We start from the raw sequence: 15,571 nt of genomic DNA, 5'->3' as shown, positions 1-15,571 counted from the left end.
AGTCAATAAACCATTGACTTGTGGCATACCAGTTATCCTTCTACTTTCTGTCGCATCCAGGTGATTCAAGTCTCAACTTAGGCATCTGAAAGACGGTGAGGACGGCGTGGTAAGGGGAATGTGAAGCCTTTACTTAGGCATTTGAAAGACGGTGGGGATGGCATGTTACGGGGAATGTGAAGCCTTCCCTCTAAGATTGTGGTCTCCCTTGTATATATATCATAAAGATTGTGGTCTCCCTTGTATATATATCTTATGTAAAGGGTCCCGGTCCCTGACAAACGTATGTTACAACATATATTGCGTGGTTAAATAATTTTGTTTTGATATGTCTCAGGGTTAAACTTCATACTCAACGATATGATATGTTGTAACAATAATATTTGTGGATTCGAACCCTTATTTGATTTATAAAATTTATGTGTACCGTCCCAAAAAAAAATGGCACGGTTTCAAAAAGTATTATGGTAGATATAGTTGATGAAAGAATCTTGTTATGTAGTTGTATCAACCTAAGAGTTTTGAGTATTACCGTATTAGTAGCTCGATTTGCCATCCAGATGTAGATGTCTCTGTACTGAGATAACTCAATTCATTTTATCTCAAATAATTATCTCTCAGTATCCTGTTAACCATTTCTACATAGTCCCATGACTTGGTTTCTGCACAAGAAAATGTTTGCAAAACGCATTTAAAGAATCTCTGTTTCAGAACCGTACATTGAATTGACATTTATCCCAGGCCTTCTTTGGTCTTCCATCTAAGCTGCACACGAAAGGCCCGGAGTCAGTCACAGGAACTCAATCCCCCTCTACTTGTCATACTTATCATATGAAGGGTATTGCTAGTTACTTCATGACTGGCCCCGAACTCGTGGATGAGGACACTTGCATTCTCAGAATGAACTGAAATTGAAGATCTTCCTGAATTGAAAAAATATGTCAACAACAATTAGCAGTACCGCACGGTGTTTCTAGAACAACTGGTGCTTCATATTCACACAGGTTACAACTGGCTGTCATAACAAAATGTGAACTACTTACAGTTCTTAGGGTATTAAATGATTTAGTACATGTAATCTAAAGCGCCTGCTTTAACTATGTAGCTTCATCAGATCAAAGAGTACACATCTAAGTATCTAACAAAACTACCTTTTTTTAAAAAAAATTCCTTGTCCACACGAGGGCAGATGAATGTAGTTGAGTGCGTTGGACCATGTTGAGCTGCTCTCTAGTACCCGCCCTCAGAGGGTTTGATCTAATCCAGCAAATCTCTGCAAGTTGAAAAATGAAAATCAGCCATCTAGTTAGATTCTATATTACTTTAACTCTGCCCCACCTCGGCCCTAGAAAATGCTCCTGATCTGGCATTTGTATATTCTACCAAGTTGAGAAAATGGGGTTACTTGTGCAAACAGTCGTGACTTGAAGTTTGTGCAAATATGCCTTTTACTTGTGCTTGTTAGAATGTTTATGTAATGTAAGGCCGACCAAAGGGCATTGTGAGTTGATGTTCCGGCGTGTAAATGTTAGATGAAGGATCACGCCATCAAAGTCATAAACAACTTGATGCTACATGCTAGGTGTGTGAGGTTCTGCGTACACGCCATGAAAGACAGTTTCATATACCTATACTATACTATTATAAGCTAAACCTGTTTTATTTGATAATAACATCTTTTTAAAAAATATGCTAACACCTTTCAAAAAAGGTTTGAACAAATATTATTTAATTAAAATAAATAAAATCATGTATCTAATATAATTAAAAACTCCAACTTAAATTTTAATCGCAATCAACTTTTTTTTAGTAGATAACCAAACACTTCTAAAATTAATTTTATTAATTCAAACTATTATATAACAAAATATTAATTAAATTAAGCAAAAATTAAAAAAATAATAATTAATCATCCACGTACTCACTATGTAGACCTAAAATAAGAAAAAATTTTAAGATTTTAATTATCTAAAATTTGGATCCTTTGATAATATAATACATACACAATAATAAATAAATATTTAAAATTAATTAATATCAATAATATATAATCATTATTTTTATAATTTAGTTTTACAAAATAATAAAATTATAGGATAGTCCTTATTACAATAGTTCAACTAGTCAACAGACAACAATGCTCCATATTCTATATTTAAATTTATATTCATTTTTAATAAATGTATGTAGCTACTAATTTATCAATCTTTTCAACTCTCTTCTATATCTATAATAAAATAAAAAAAAACTCAACTAATGAAACAATGACACCTCCAAACCACTATTTTCAGTTTGTCTGAGAGCCGATAGATTCGGGTGTCTCTCCAATTCAATAAAAAATTCATGAAAATTGTACATTTTTTTTACAAATTAAACAATCTTCTATGGTCCACTTCTTATGAATCGTATTGGTTCAATCTATATTCCTTTTTACTATTCAAATGCCTAAATGCCTAATGGGAGTATTATTATTTCAGTCATTAATGATTAGCCCCAATTATAAAAAATTAGTATGTTTTTCAAAAATTACTTATAAATCTTTAATTAATCAATAATTTTCTTAATATTTTAAAAATTGTTCAAAAAAATATAAATCGACAATTTCAAATAATTTTAATTTTCAAAATTTACAATCAGCCGTATCAAAAAAAATAGTCAGCCGCATAAAAATAAAATGAAACAAAACATTGACACAAACACTAAACTTGACCAAACAACAACTATGTCTCCCTCTCTCCAAATCACACTCAATTCTCGCCGGCGGCACCGAATGATCTCTCTCTGATCTCTCTGCTCAAAGGTAATTGCTTTCTCATAGAGAAGGTAATTCCCTTCATAATTATGCAATTTAAACTAAAATCCATCAATTCTTTAGCAATCACAATGATGTTACTTTTTGCACTTATAATTCTCTTCTTTTCTGGTTTTCTTGATTTCCCAGTTGCACATTCTTCAATACCATCTGCTTATAATAAATCTTTATTACCCAAATCTGCTTCTGCTCCTGACCCTTTTAAGGACTTGTTCGGTGCTTATAGAAAATGGGATTCTTTAGTGAGCTGTAACAATTTTAGGCTTAAAAATCAAGAATTGAAAAATGGGTCTGTTTCTTTGCAACAAGATGTGTTTGGTGAATTGAAGTGTGGTGTGTTGAAGTTGAATCATGTGGGTGTTTTGGTAAAAGGGTGGACTTGGTTGCCTGATAATTTGGATAACTTGTATTCGTGTCGTTGCGGGTTGAGTTGTTTGTGGACTAAGTCTGGTGTTCTTCTTGATAAGCCTGATGCTGTGTTGTTTGAAACTACCACGCCGCCGCTTTTGGTATGTGTGATTTTACTGTTTTAGTTGCGTTTTGTTGGTTTTTGTTATGTTTTATTTTAGTGCCCGATCTTCTTGCTATTTACTGCGTGTTGCCTTTTATTTTCTGTTCTTATGCTTGCATTCTATTATTTAAATTATAAAATCAGGGTCTTTATGGAAATGACATTTCTACTTCTAGGAGTAGAGGTAGAAATTGCATACATTGCCTTCCCAGCTCCTTCGGAATCTAATTTTTTGGTTTGTTGTTAGGAAAAGAGAATAGAAATTTTGTGTGCCTCTACCAGTGAGATACAGGAACTTTTGTGTGGTTTGGATTTACTAGCTCAAGTTGAAATGTGCTTCTGAAAGTGTAACCGTTTAAGTTTTCAGTTGAAGAGTGTATTTACTATGTAACTGTTATCAGTTTGTATGGAAGAGGTAATTCTATAAATAGGAACTTACACCAGTGGTTTTATATGTTTAAGTTGTAAAGGGTATAAAATGTCAATGCTGCTGATATGAGCATTTCTTTTGGCAGTTATCAGGTTTGCCTGTTGGTAATATTACTATTGGTTTTTCACAAGTTGGTTGTCACTTGTCAGCATTTCTTCACATCTGACTACCAAATAAATAAACTCTTCTGCACCTTTTTTAGGTATAACTTATATGTAATAAACTATCTTAGAAATTAGAAATTTGCACTTTCATTAGGCTCTATTTGTTCCACCTCAAGTACGTGAAAGTTGGATGAATGATACAACATTTATAGCGCCATAAATCTAACTTATTCACTTTTTAATTGTTTAGAATTGAAGCAGATAAAGGAAATAGTATTCACTTTTAACATCTATATTGAGCATTCTGTTTTAGATATTCATAAGATGTCTTAGAGAGGTCAAAAATTTCGGGTTTTACATAGAGGTCTCAATGATCTGCTATATCCTCAAAACCATCAGGTTCGTAAAGAGGTGTTGCACTAAATGGAACCAGAAGATTTCTAATAAATTATATTCTGCATGGCATCTTGGCACATTTAATATAACGAGTCTCCCTGAATTCTTTGTGCTCGTGAATATTTTGGCGATGTTTTGTAGAGGAAGCTTTGTAGGGTTTTAAGTTAATAGAAAATTACAACTCGGGAATTGCACCTTATATTAAAAAAAGTTAAACTAGTAATACCATTTTCTCCCATCAAAGAGTAATTATAAAGACAAGTTTGCTTTTTTAAGAAGCACGTTTCCGTTTTGTCTTTTGTTGTTGGATGTGGCATTTTGATTTATTATAGAAATTATGCTAGGCAAGTTAAGGTTTAGTCTTCCCTACATTACCTTGGTTAAGCCTTTTCTGCCTGCCAGATAGCTCTGCATGTAGAAAGTTCCTCCGACTAGCGAAAAACTGTTTGCCAGAAGATTCCAAATCCATTGGCCAATCAACTAAAAGCACTAGCTTAACAAACTAAAATATGCGGAAAAGATCATTGAAATGAGATCTTGTCACTAGAGTTACTGTTGGTAAGTTTTTTAGGTTTCATGTGAATTGATTTGTACATGAATATTGGCACAAATTTATGTTGTTAATCTTATTGCAGAACCCTTACTTCTTAAAATTACTATTTCATAAGTTTAGTATAGTGTTATTATACTATTTATTAAATGGCATAATACTAATAATCCCTAGTCTTGTAGTATAGTGGACACCCCTCTTCTCTTGGTAGCAAATGGTTGAGGGTTTGAGCATCAGTATAGGCTTAAATATGTGAGAGTGTGTCTGTGTGTGTAGGGCTGTAAACGAACCGAGTTGTTCGTCAAGCTCATAAGCTTGTCCGATAAACTTATCGAACTCGAGTTCGAACAACATTTCTTGTCCTATAATCTTAACGATACGAACCGAACTTTTAAGGTGTTCGACTAGAGTTCGGTTCGCGTTCGGTTCGTTCGTTAAGCTCGAGTTCGGTTTGAAAAAAATAGTATATTTATAATATTATATGTATAAATAATATATGTATTATTAATAATATATATTAAATATATTTAATAACTATTTCAAATAAATATTTTATATATGAAAAAATACATAATTAATAGTTTGATATAATTTTTTACTTAAAATAATATTTAAAATTATTTTAAAAAAAAAATTCAAATGATGTTAGCGAACAATTCGTGTTCGTTCGTGTTAGGTTCGGTTCGATATGTTTGCGAACAGTTCGTGTTCGGTTCGAATATTACCGAACTCGAGTTCGAACAAGAAATTTTGTCTGATAAGCTTATCGAACAGTGTTCGGTTCGTTAAGATTTTGTCCGAGTTCGTTAAAAATTCGTCCGAGTTCGTCCGAGTTCGGTTCGTTTACAGCTCTATCCTGTGTGCGTGTGTATTCAAATTTCTGTAATTGACCATTATCAGAAAATAATATATGAACCTGAGAAGGAGAGGAAGCATAAAAATGTGCACTTTTTTTACACTTTATGGCTCTTGCCCTGTGGCTGCCCTTCTTTTCTACTTCCTGTTGAATCGTTGATTCTTGCTTCCTGTATGTGAGTATAGTGGTAGGCTACTAGTCATTTCAATAACACTCATAAACAAAACCAGTCAGTTCTTTGGTTTTACCCACAATCTAGGCAAATCAAGGATTAATATTGATTCAATTTACTGGCAAACTGCTAGTACATCTACCTAATACTTAAAATGTAGTTTACCATTGATTGAACTTTCTGATACTGTAAATAGATGAGATCTATGTAAAAGCTCTACTTTTCTGCTAATATCAATCACCTTGGTGGCTTCCTAATCTAAGCTGGCTCCAAGGACACAACTGGTAATGGTTTTTATGAGTTTTTTCATCTATTTATGAGTTTTATCATATCATTATATTGACTGTAGAATGTCATGAGTAGAACTTGTGATGTATCGTTCTTATCTAGGGAAAGTATGTTACTCGGACTCTTCATTTTACCTTCGAGTACCCGTGTCGGACACTCGACACTTGGACATGGACACTCGGACTCAGACACTTATTTTAAGCCAAAAACATGCATATTTTCCAAAATGTTGCCGAGTCCGATACTTGGACACGTGTCCATGTCGGACACTTCTAGACGAGTCCGAGTAACATAAACACAATTGCACTGGTTAACTATTAAGCCTTTATCTCTAATTTTGTTTCCACCTTTTGATTTGCCTTTCAAATTCAACCTAAACTTCTTGTACTACAATCCGCTGAAATGAAATATTGTTGGCTGGATACCATCGAAACTTATTTATCTCGCATTTGCTGAATCCATTATCTACGAGTACTTATATTTATCTCTTTAATGTGCATTAGAGAAAAACTGGAGATCCACTACGTGTATACATGGATCTTGAAGCTGGAAGAAAACGGTCAGGTGCAGAGGACATTTTTATTAGCTATCATGCCAAAGATGATGTTCAGGCAACTTATGCTGGTGGCCTTTTTCATAACAATAGAAATTATCAATTGTCTTCTTCCAAGAACAATGTATGTTTGAACTGACGCATTTATATCTCTCTGTTTACACACGGACATTTATTTTCTTTCATATTGCTCATTTTTTGTGGATACAAAATGCCAAACTGATGCATTAACACGGAGTTGAAAGTTTAGATTTCTCATAAGGGCCACCAAGTAAATTTTTTATGGGTAGTCTGGTTTAAAGGAAGTTATAGACAGGGTTGTAATTTGGAAAATAACAATTGAGAAAATTTATTTAAAACTATTGCAAGGTGTGTGTAAACTGATCTTTTCTTAATTTTTAAAAATATCCAGGAGGTTCTTGTCTATTGGTCTTCATCACGCTGTCTTCCTAAACGAAACCAGCTTGCGAAAAGTTTACTCAGGTTGCTGCCTTATCATTCATTTGGCAAGTGCTTGAACAATGTTGGCGGACGAGACATGGCACTCTCTCTCTATCCTGAATGTGCAAAGAATCCCAATGCACCCCCTATATGGTGGGATCATTTACATTGTGCCATGTCTCACTACAAGTTTGTCCTTGCGATTGAAAACACAGAAACGGAGAGTTATGTAACAGAAAAATTGTTTTATGCATTAGACTCTGGAGCAGTTCCAATATATTTTGGAGCGCCGAATGTTTGGGACTTTGTACCTCCTCATTCCATAATAGATGGGAGTAAATTTGGGTCCATGGAAGAACTGGCTACATATGTAAAGACTCTTGCAAATGATCCAGTCGCCTATGCAGAATATCATGCATGGAGAAGGTGTGGTGTTCTAGGTAATTACCAGAAGACTCGTGCAGCTAGCTTAGATACGTTACCATGTAGGCTGTGTGAAGCTGTTAGTAAAAGGGGCGGAAGCAGTGCAAAACTATAATGTACATCACCGACCTTGGATTGAAGTTCACTTCCTATCGTTGCCGGTGTTTTGTTTCTGGATAACTTTTTTGTAGCTGCTGATATTGGTGAAGTTTTCCCTCTCGCTTTTTCTCTGCTTCTCATCCTGTTTCCATTTTCTCTATATATATTAGCTGTTATAAGTATGTATATGAGACATTTCATGTAGAAAGTGAAAATCAAACAGGTCAGGCTAGATATTTTTTACATCCAACTTAAACATTAGCACAAATATCACGCACTGGTTTTTTAAGCCCCATGGATCAATTAACACAGCTTATTAGGACTTCCTGATTCCTGAATGTAATGAAGCACATGCTTCTTGTTGGTACATTCTTCAGGTTCCTTTTCATATATAAATAATCCAATTGGCTTGTTTACACAATACAAGTGTCCTATTATTTTAGTTTGGTGGGAAAATATTTGTGGTAAAATTTTAATTTAAATAGAAAAGTAAAAAATAGAGTATCAGGTCGATATTAAAAAATTGAAATATCCGTTGTGCCTAATCGAGCTGGATGTAGGTTGTTAATTACTTAAATGATTATTATTGGGTTAATTAACAACAATTGTCTGCACCTTTGCGGCCTTGCTGAGTCCTGAGTGTGTTCCTAGCTTCAGAATTGATATTTGCTCATATAACTGACCCATGTTTAGGTAACAGAGTCTACTGCATAATTGCAACAGTTTAAGATAGAAGTTGATATGTGTACCTGTTTAAGGCTTATGCCGAGAAGAATGAGGATCTTAGTTTAAGTAGGAAACAGATAAAAACAAGTCAACTTTCAAAGAAAATGGTGAACCTAAATCACCGTAGATATTTTTAATCTCTTCTTCTGTTCAGCACCTTCTGCTACTGTATGTGCTTATTTTCGTTTTATGAAATTTGATTTCACACAAATAAATATTATCCTTAATAAATGTAACTCACGTCACTTTTTGTTAGCTTTATGTATTTGTAAGTTGTGCAGAACTAATGAAGTAATTTTAAAGTGATAGTAACATGTAAGTTAAAGATCATCTTTAGCCTAATGGAAGGTTGGGGAACTTTTATTTTCATTTTAAATTCTATATTCAGTTGGGATAATCATGTTTGGATAATTAGTTAATTTGAATTTAATTGAAATTCTAATATAAAAATATATAATCAATCAATGAGACGTATCCAATAATACCACATAAAGTAAAGTCTCGGCAGGGTATAATGTACTCAGTTTTACCCTCAAAAGACCCCAATTTTTATGTGTACAGAAATGTGTGTTCTGGATAAAAAATGATATATAATGATATATAAAAATTCAACATAAAAAATTTGATGATATAACTTGTAAAATAAAAACACCGTACAATATTTTAAATCTCTTCTTTTGTTCAGCACCTTCTGCTACTGTATGTGCTTATTTTCGTTTTATGAAATTTGATTTCATACAAATATTTATTATCCTTAATAAATGTAACTCACGTCACTTTTTGTTAACTGTATGTATTTTGTAAGTTGTGCAGAACTAATAAAGATTTTAAAGTGATAGTAACATGTAAGTTAAAGATTATCTTTAGCTTCATAGAAGGTTGGGAACTTGTATTTTCATTTTAAATTCTATATTCAGTTGGGATAATCCGCTTATTTCTATGTGAATCCAAGAGATGGATATGAAAAATACCGAGACATGATTATTATAAAAATAATAATTAATTAATTAATTAAACAATTTAACTAAAGTGGGCGATATGAGATTTAATTTTTAGGGTTAGATTTGACATATATAATAATTTAAATAATACCTCGATTTTATGAAATTTGAAGTTAATTCTTATATAAAAAATACATATTGCTAAATGTAATTTAAAATTATTCAAATCAATGAATCAATATAATATTAAAAAAAAAACAACTCTCACGAGAGAGCGAATAAAATCCAATACGGATTTTTAAAAACCGCAGATGGTGCACCCTAGCTCTCAATAAAGGAGAGATTTATTAAAAAGTAAAACAAAGTTAAGAAAAAATAAATTAAAATTTTCATGAAAACATAATTTAGAATTTTTGAAGAAAGAGGTTCGGAGAGATGCGGTAGAGTTATAACTTATATCTCCATCAAACACTTCTACTATCAAGCAAATTTACTTGAAATCAAGATCGTAAAAATTGAAATTTGGTCGACGCAATTTTATTCTGCAGAACGAGTACCGGAATTTAGAAAGTACTTGAAATGATTATTTGAATTACTAATCATATGTTATTATATTTTATTAATTTTATTTTTCATATATTAATTTTATTTTGTTCAATTTTTTACTTGTATGAAAACTTATATATATTTTTTATTAGATAACACATATTATACGGAGTACTAAATGTGTAAATTTATATAATAATACCACTGTTATAAAATTTCGTCTATGTTTAAAATCTCAATTTCGCACTGATAGTCTGATACTGCTACTGCTACTGCTACCTAGGGCTGTCAAAAGTAGTAAAAAGTATCAATGCTACTGCTATATGTCAATGCTGCTTTTCCTTGTTTTTATTTTTCAACATATGCTTTTACTGGTGAAATATGGAAATAGTGTGCTGATTTGTGGAACTGTGAATAATACTTAAAATTTAATAACACGCTAGAAATAATAGAGTTTAAGGATAGATTGTTTATTTGATATTTTTGACAAAATAATCAAATATTATTTTTAATAAAATTGCATGTATTTTTTAAATAAATGTCAATGTTTTAATAAAACCAAATACATATATAATTTCACGTTTTGTCGTTTTTGGGATAGTTTTAGGAAACAATAATAAACTCGGGTTTGAACTCGAGTACTCGGAGTGAAAATTGAATTTTGACAAATTCTTTATCAAATCGATTCTAAACCCGATTATTCGGAAATTAGATATGGTGAAGAGTTAAAAACGAGAAATTGGATAAATTGGTAATTTTTAGAACAACGCCTAAAAGTACCGGATTCATCCCAACCCTTTTGAAAACATTTACGCATATAGGTAAATAGTTAGTTGGATAAATTTTTTCACCAAATACTTTTATTAGTGTATTGAAAAATGAAAATAAAGTTAAGTTTTAAAAAGTCAATATTTGGGAATAATATATGTAAGGATAATTTTGAAAAAATAACCCTTAAATTTATATTAAAACAAGACACAACTAAGTAATTTGGAACAATATTTTTTTAAAATGGACATGTATATTGCATTGGGACGGGAAGAGCATATAAAATAAATAAAAATTTTAATTTTTTTTGCTTGTTTGGCATTTTTAACAGATGTTGAAAATTTAAATTGACCAAGTGGTTCCATGATCAATTCGTAAATCTGGTCATTGATTCGATCCTACCGCACCGACCGTACCGTGATCACCCTACTTTTCAATATTGGTGATCATTTTTTTAAGAAAATACCTAGAGGTTCGAAATATTGTTACAATTTTTTTTGCCAAAATGCTTTATAAATAGTAGTTTTTCTCATAATAATATAATAATATGAGACTCTAGGTGTGTCATGGCACATCATTTTATAACTATTTGATATAAATTTTGGATTACCTACATGAGGATAAAATTGTATTTTTTTTATCAGCTAACGTTAGGATGCACACCGGGTAACGGACGCTTATTTATCAATCTCAAATCGTGCTTATAAATTTTTACTAGGAAATTGTCATCATAAATAGTTTTCACAGGAAAAATATGTCCTCAACCGAAATCTTGAACTGGAGAAGCACATTCTACTACGAAATACATACGTTAGAAGATTGTAAATTATAACTGCATGCATAGACTATATAGCTTCCGCAAGAATTAAAAGGCCGAGTCATAATAAATTAATTAAGTTTTCATCTATATATATAGAGAAGTCAATTTATCACCATACCGCCATGTCCAGAAAGACAGAAGTACGTATAAAACGCCCAGAGATTGTCGAGGAAAATAAGAAGATTCGATATGGTTACATACTGAGCTGCGCCCCTTACATAGGTATATATGAAATGCATGGAGAGTGATAGTTACAGTACTACTGTTGAGATGGTGCTGTAGGTGTTGTTCCATGTGCATTATATATGATAATGATCGAGGCAATTGGACAACATCTCTCATAATCCTCTACATGCATAGTACTTTAACACACATATGTTCATTTCCATGTTTCTTATCTCTTGTTAGTACGGGATGGAGTCATCAGTCATGATGCATTACTATTATAGAAAAGTGTCTGCAGGTTTTTTGTTTTATACATTGAAGACTGAGATGATGATATCTCATGCATGTCATTTTTTCCATCCCCACAACTTGATTGGATCATCCAGGCTCCTGTCTGAATTCATTTTCGTGGAATAATGAACGGTACTTGTGTAAATTGACTCTTGCTACACGCTAGTGGTTCACAATTTCCCATTCTAGAAAAGGAAGTGTTTTCTTGTTTGATTGCAGTTGAGGTATTACATATATAATTATATAAAGGGCCGTGATTCTGTCTAAATCTATGCAAAGTACTTCACGCAGGGCCATTCTTCCTGCCCTGTCCGACGTCCCTGATCCGCGGGGAATTGGGAATTTTCCGGGTACAGGCCACGGGTAACGAGAAGAAATGTATACAAATTTTGGGATCCTGTCCCGATCATCGAATCCAATTTTAAATAATATAATATTACATATATAATAATGAGAAAAATGCCTCCTAAGTACTTATTTAGATGAGTAATTATTTAAAATACACGCAGTTCGAAGTTCTAATTTTTTTAATAAATTTAAAAATTACAAAAATAACTCCTGAATTCACATTAAAAATTCATTTACTTAGCAGCATTAATCACTATACTTATTTCAATAAATTATTTAATATATATATATATGTGTAATATTATAATTTTTAAATTTTTAATCATCTCTTTGATTTAAAGTAAATAAAATTACTTTTGTTTATTATTCATATTATAAATAAATAAATATTAATTCAAACTAAAGTTTAAATTCAGTACTAAATTTAAAATATTATAATTTATCATATTAATTCATATTAAAAAATACTAGCATAAATCATGTGCGGGTCCCATTAATATTTTAAATTTTTATTTATCCAGTTATATTATATTTTTAAAATATTTATATAAATATATAATGATTATAAATTTATAATAAAAATAATAAAATAACATGTGGTCGTAATTTAGTAGAATAAATAGGCTATTTGTAGTAGTTTAACAATTTAGTAGTTTAGCATTATTATTTATATCTTTTAATAATAGGATAAGCTGTATTCGTAATTTAGTAGGATAAGTATACTATAATATAGTATTAGTTTAATAATTTAGTAATTTATTATATATATAACACTATTTATATATTTTTGTAATAATCAAAATTAGCTAAGTATTGTTAAACCAAACCGTTATAGATAAATCACAATTTAAGTTAAAACAACCCATTTCCCGGGTGTATATCCCCGTTTTTTGTGGAGGATTCAAGAGTAAAATAACCCGTTCGGGGATCAGGGTAGTTGGATATAGGTTTTGGGTTTGCCAATCAAGGAAGGTGATAATACTTTTGGAGCCTGAAATGACATATGTTCATCCCTGATTGCACGAACTAACAAACACTTGATCGATATTTAACTCGTTCTAACAAAATTTATATGTTGGTTGACGAAACTAATATAACCAGATTACTTTTTAAAGCTCTTCCTCGTTGATTTTTTTTTTTATTCTCTTTGGGGTCATTAGAGTATTATTGCCTTTCAAGGGTTTTTAACTTTATCACATCAGTTTTAAAAAATATTTTATGGTTAGCAGTGTTAATCTACGTTGTAACAATGGTATCAAACCCAATTATGTTAAGTTACCTGTTGGTTAGAGGTGCTCTTACACGTAACCTCGCATTTTGGAGGAGACGGGGAAGTGCAAGTAGCAAGAAAGCTGAAAGGAAAGCTTGTTTAGTTGTTATTTCTAAGAATGCTTTTAAACTCGTTATATCTTGGATTGTTCTAATTTATTTCTTTTCATCTAGTTCTATAATGCTTATAAGTTAGCAACTCCTGGTCCATATATTGTCTGCTATTTTTAAATGAATAAAAAGGATAATTTCATAATTCTTTTTCAAATTTTATTTTTCTGAATGACTATATTGCAGATATAGCTTTGGGTCCAAATTATACTACTTCAGTAAGACCAACTCAGCATACTCACCCTCCTGATTAGGATTAGTTGACAAGCTTACCTGTCATTAGCTGTCATCCTATTTATAGTAATGCAACAAAATTGTACAGTATAGGGTAAAATAGAGAAGGTAATGAGTAGTATATAATCATAGAAAGTAGAACAGGAGAGTTAGTTAAATTCTTATGGTTGTAATCTGTTTCACAGACTAGTAAAAAATGGTGACCTAATCTCTTCTTCTACTTTTACATTTCTTCATATCCTGATCTAGAATTGCAAAGTTAATATGGTATCAGAGCAGATTATACGGATTCTATTGAAGAATTGATAGATCTTTACTCAAAGTTCATCTCATCGTTATATCAACATCAGTTTGTGGTTTCGCCGATAGTTTCGTCGTCGATTCGCCATTGTTACACCGCTGATTCATCATTCAAGGTGTTATCTTCTCCGAACTAAAATTCATATTTTGTTTCTCCAATTAAAGCTGTACGACTAGCTTTAATTTCTCTGAGTTTCTGTTTTTTTTTTCTTCGATATCGTTTCTCTGAATCTTAGTTTCTTGTTCATAATCGATTCTCGATTTCTGATCTCGTTCTGATTATACTACAAATTGTTAAGAGATTCATGTTTTTCTAAGTGTTTTCTACAAATTAACACTAGTATTTCAGTCTGATTAAGCATTACAAAGTATTTCCTGAATCTACAGTGATTCTGATTTCAGATCTGTGATTTCTTGAGTAATAACACAATGTCTACACAAAACGATACTGAATATAATAATACGGTTACAAATCATGATTCTTCAAGCGTTTACTACATTCATCCTTCGGATGCTAGTACTACTCAACTAGTTTCGGTGAAATTCAATGGAATCAATTACAATAACTGGAAACGTTCTATGATGCTCACACTTTCTGCTAAAAACAAGCTAGGATTCGTTAATGGAACAATCATTATACCAGATTCATCTTCTGCTGAGTTTGCTGTTTGGGAAAGATGTAATGCCTTGGTCACTTCTTGGTTATTATTCAATCTTGATGAAACTATAGCTCGGAGTGTGTTGTTCTTGAAGAGTGCCAGAGCAATCTGGAAGGACTTAGAGGATAGATTTGGATGTCCTTCTATTACTGAATTGTATTCTTTAGAACTGAAATTGGCTGAAATCTCTCAAGGCTCTCAATCTGTGTCAGAATACTACACAAAGATTAAAACTCTATGGGATAGCATTGATGACATATCTTCACTGCCTGTTTGTCTTTGTACAAAGTGTACTTGTGATTTAGGTCAAAAATTTCAACAGAAACTACAAGAGCAGCGTTTGTTGCAATTCCTGATGAAGCTGAATGACAAGTACTCTGCTGTCAGGGCACATATCATGATGATGCAGCCACTTCCTTCTCTCTCACAAGCTTATCGTTTAGTAGCTCAGGAAGAGAATCATAAGGATATCTCCCAATTGTCTATTCAGACTGATAACATGGCTTTCTTTGCAGAAAAGAAGTTTCAGAGACCTTCTTTTAATAATGCAAATTTTCAGAGATCATATCCAGGAAGTCAGAGTTTCAGGCCTAATACTGGAAATTCTTGGGCTAATGCTGGTAACTCTACTTCTGGTTTTAAGAAACCACAGAAACCTGGTGCTAATTATTTTTGCACACACTGTAAGATACAGGGACACAGTATTGACAGGTGCTTTAAAATACATGGCTTCCCACCTGGTTTCAAAGGATTCAAGG

General features: G+C 32.1%; 1 protein-coding gene across 1 annotated transcript; it reads left to right on the top strand.

The window, feature by feature from the left end:
- Positions 1–2,693: 2,693 nt before the first annotated feature.
- LOC141712426 (alpha-(1,4)-fucosyltransferase) lies at positions 2,694–8,061 on the top strand. Its single transcript, XM_074515362.1, has 3 exons — positions 2,694–3,321; positions 6,623–6,796; positions 7,085–8,061. Exons 1-3 carry the CDS (start codon positions 2,842–2,844, stop codon positions 7,649–7,651), a joined length of 1,221 nt encoding a protein of 406 aa, XP_074371463.1. The 5' UTR covers positions 2,694–2,841; the 3' UTR covers positions 7,652–8,061.
- Positions 8,062–15,571: the final 7,510 nt, after the last annotated feature.

This window comes from Apium graveolens, chromosome 3 (genome assembly GCF_009905375.1).
Source record: "Apium graveolens cultivar Ventura chromosome 3, ASM990537v1, whole genome shotgun sequence".
In the NCBI taxonomy this organism is placed as follows: Eukaryota; Viridiplantae; Streptophyta; class Magnoliopsida; order Apiales; family Apiaceae; genus Apium; species Apium graveolens.
This window is presented reverse-complemented; position numbering and strand designations above follow the sequence as displayed.

Excerpts from the sequence above, each read along its gene's own strand:
- LOC141712426 (XM_074515362.1), top strand. The coding sequence starts at position 2,842 with ATGCAATTTAAACTAAAATCCATCAATTCTTTAGCAATCACAATGATG. Across the intron at positions 3,322-6,622 it reads CTACCACGCCGCCGCTTTTG|AGAAAAACTGGAGATCCACT; the intron begins GTATGTGTGATT and ends AATGTGCATTAG. Across the intron at positions 6,797-7,084 it reads TGTCTTCTTCCAAGAACAAT|GAGGTTCTTGTCTATTGGTC; the intron begins GTATGTTTGAAC and ends AAAAATATCCAG.